At 40.7% G+C, this 3,474-nt stretch overlaps 1 protein-coding gene across 1 annotated transcript; it reads left to right on the forward strand.

Annotated features, from left to right (window-relative positions):
- LOC138078857 (taste receptor type 2 member 10-like) lies at positions 1 to 900 on the forward strand. Its single transcript, XM_068971607.1, has one exon. It carries the CDS (start codon positions 1 to 3, stop codon positions 898 to 900), a length of 900 nt encoding a protein of 299 aa, XP_068827708.1.
- The last annotated feature ends 2,574 nt before the right edge of the window (positions 901 to 3,474 follow it).

A 3,474-nucleotide genomic window follows, 5' to 3' on the forward strand; every position in this document is an offset into this window, starting at 1 on the left:
ATGCTGAGTATAGTAGAAGGCCTCCTCCTTTTTGTAGCAGTTAGTGAGTCAGTATTGGGGGTTTTAGGGAATGGGTTTATTGGACTAGTAAACTGCATTAACTGTGTGAAAAATAAGAAGATCTCTACACTCAGCCTTATTTTCACTGGCTTAGCCTCTTCCAGATTTTGCCTGATATGGATAATAACTACAGATGCATATGTGAGATTGTTTTCTCCAGATATGTATTTGTCTGGTGATCTAAGTCAATATATAGCTTACTTATGGATAATTATGAATCAATCAAGTGTCTGGTTTGCCACCAGCCTCAGCATCTTCTACTTCCTGAAGATAGCCAACTTTTCCCACTGCATTTTTTTCTGGCTGAAGGGTCACATCAATAAGATCCTTCTTCTTCTAATGGGATGTTTGCCCATTTCATGGTTATTTACTTTTCCAAACATTACAATGCCTTTTATTAATAATATTATGAAGAACAGAAACACAACCAGGTTGATCACCATGCAGAAAAGTGAATACTTTATAAATCAGATTTTGTTCAGTATTGGAACACTTCTTGTCTTTATACTGTGCCTGATTACATGTTTCTTATTAATCACTTCCCTTTGGAAGCACAACAGGAGGATGCAATTGAATGCCACAGGATTCAGAGACCCCAGTACAAAAGCACATATCAAAGCAATGAAGATCTTGGTGTCTTTTATCATCCTCTTTATCCTGTATTTTGTAGGCACTGCCATACAAATATCAATTGATACTATGCCTAAAAACAAACTGCAGTATATTTTTGGTATGACAACCACTATCCTCTATCCCTGTGGACACTCATTTATCCTAATTCTTGGAAACAGCGAGTTTAAGCAAGCCTCTTTGAGGGTACTGAAGCTATTAAAGTGCTAGGAGAAAGAAAAACTTCTTAGAACTCCATGACAGGCTTGGGGAGAAATGGATACCACAAAAAGGTAGCCTAGTAATGAAATTACTCAAGCTCTGTTTCTCTTACACTGCTTTCTCGCAGTGTTTTAAACTGTTTTATTGAACATAACTAAAATTTTACAAAAAGATTTTGACTATGTCTCAGGTAATGTCACTTTTCAATGAGATTTTAATCCCATACACAAATTGAGTGGCTCAGGTACTTTCCTTCCCTTGCAGTGGTTTCTCCCACCCCAACCCTAGGCCAAAAATAGCTTGGAGACTATTGACTATAAAGATGTCATTGGTGGCTAAGCCTCTAAACAAAATTTATCTTTGTATTTTAATTGAATACCCTGAAGCATTGATAGTTCTTCACACACACACACACACACACACACACACAAAGAAATATTATTATTGTATTATTTCTATTTATTTCAATGCCTACATTTTTCTAGATTTGTCAAGTAAGAAGTTCAAATTTCCTTCTGTGTCCTTTTGACGTGGCCCCATTCTTCATGTTTCCTTACGTTCTCACAAACCAAAACTTTTCAGACTTGCTTTATGTTTTCCTCATCCAGCCTTGGGTTCACTATTTATCCAAGAAATCTTCATTTATTTGAGGGAAAAAGGGTATTTGAAAACCAAGATTTGGTTGGATATAAACATTACACCCACCTGCTTACTTCTTTCTCTCTCTGCCTCTATGTATCTCTTTATTTGTAATGTATGATGTGTCTATGTTTATGTCTCTAATTGCAATTCAAAACTACAGTCTTCCTTTTTGCCATGTTGCAAATCCTCTCTTTAACCATGAAAAACATGGATCTTGCTTTGTTCAGTTTATATAGTCATTTATTCAGTCCTAATATACACTGAGGGCTTTCCTGGTAGCTCATTTGGTAAAGAATCCACCTGCAATGTGGGAGACTTGGGTTCAATCCCTGAGTTGGAAAGATCCCCTGGAGAAGGGAAAGGCTACCCACTCCAGTATTCTAGGGCTTCCCTTTTGGCTCAGCTAGTAAAGAATCCACCTGTAGTGTGGGAGACCTGGGTTTGATACCTGGGTTGGGAAGCTCCCCCGGAGAAGGGAAAGACTACCCAATCCAGTATTGAGAGACTTTATTTTGGGGGGCTCCAAAATCACTGCAGATGGTGACTGCAGCCATGAAATTAAAAGACGCTTGCTCCTTGGAAGAAAAGCTATGACCAACCTAGACAGAATATTAAAAGCAGAGATATTACTTTGCCAACGAATGTCCATCTAGTCAAAGCTATGGTTTTTCCAGTAGTCATGTATGGATGTGAGAGCTGGACCAAAAAGAAAGCTGAGCACCAAAAAATTGATGCTTAAGAACAGTGGAGTTGGAGAAGAATCTTTAGAGTCCCTTGGACTTCAAGGATATCCAACAAGTCAATCCTAAAGGAAATCAGTCCTGAATATTCATTGGAAGAACTGATGCTGAAGCTGAAACTCCAATACTTTGACCACCTGATGTAAAGAACTGATTCATTGGGAAAGACCCTGATGCTCAGAAAGATTAAAGGTGGAAGAAGGGGACAATAGAGAATGAGATGGTTGGATGGCATCACTGACTTGATGGACATGAGTTTGAGTAGGCTCCGAGAGTTGGTGATGGGCAGAGAAGGCTGTCGTGCTGCAGTCCATGGCGTCGCAAAGAGCCAGACATGACTGAGTGACTGGACTGAGCTGAACTGAATATTCACTGAGTATTCCCCTGGTGTCTCAGGCATTAGAGTCTGCCTGCAATACAGGAAACCTGGGTTTAATTCCTGGGTCAGGAAAATCCCCTGGAGAAGGAAATGGCAAGCCACTCTAGTATTCTTGCCTGGAAATTCCCATGGATGGAGGAGCCTGGCAGGCTATAGTCCATGAAGTCACAAAGAGTTGGACACAACTGAGCTACTTTCACTTTCTTCTTTCTAATATACACTGAAGTTAGTTTCAGACTTGTTAACTCATACCACTTCTAGAAGGAAGAGAAAAGGAGAAGAAAGGAAGAGAGAGAGGGAAAGAAAGAATGAAAAAAGAAAGAAGGAATGAAGGGAGAAAGGAAAGAAGAAGAGAGAAGGCAGGGAGGAAAGGAAGTAAGGAAGGGAGGAAGAAGACACTATTAACTACAGCCAAGTACTTTATTGCAGCTCATATATGACTATCAGTTCAGTTCAGCTTCCCTGGTGGCTCAGACGGTAAGGCGTCTTGCCTGCAATGCAGGAGAGGGGAAGATCCCCTGGAGAAGGGAAAGGCAACCCCTCAAGTATTCTCGCCTGGAAAATCCCATGGACAGAGGAACCTGGTAGGCTACAGTCCATGGAATAACAAAGAGTTGGACATGACTGAGCGACTTCATTTTCTTTCTTTTCTTTCAGTTCAGTTCAGCCACTCAGTTGTGTCCAACTCTTTGTGACCCCATGGACTGCAGGAAGCCAGGCTTCCCACTCCATCACCAACTCCCAGAGCTTGCTCAAATTCATGTCCACTGAGTCAATGATGCCATCCAACCATCTCATCGTCTGTTATCCCCTTCTCCCGCC

The sequence above is a fragment of the Capricornis sumatraensis genome, chromosome 4, assembly GCF_032405125.1.
Source record: "Capricornis sumatraensis isolate serow.1 chromosome 4, serow.2, whole genome shotgun sequence".
NCBI classification, from domain to species: domain Eukaryota; kingdom Metazoa; phylum Chordata; class Mammalia; order Artiodactyla; family Bovidae; genus Capricornis; species Capricornis sumatraensis.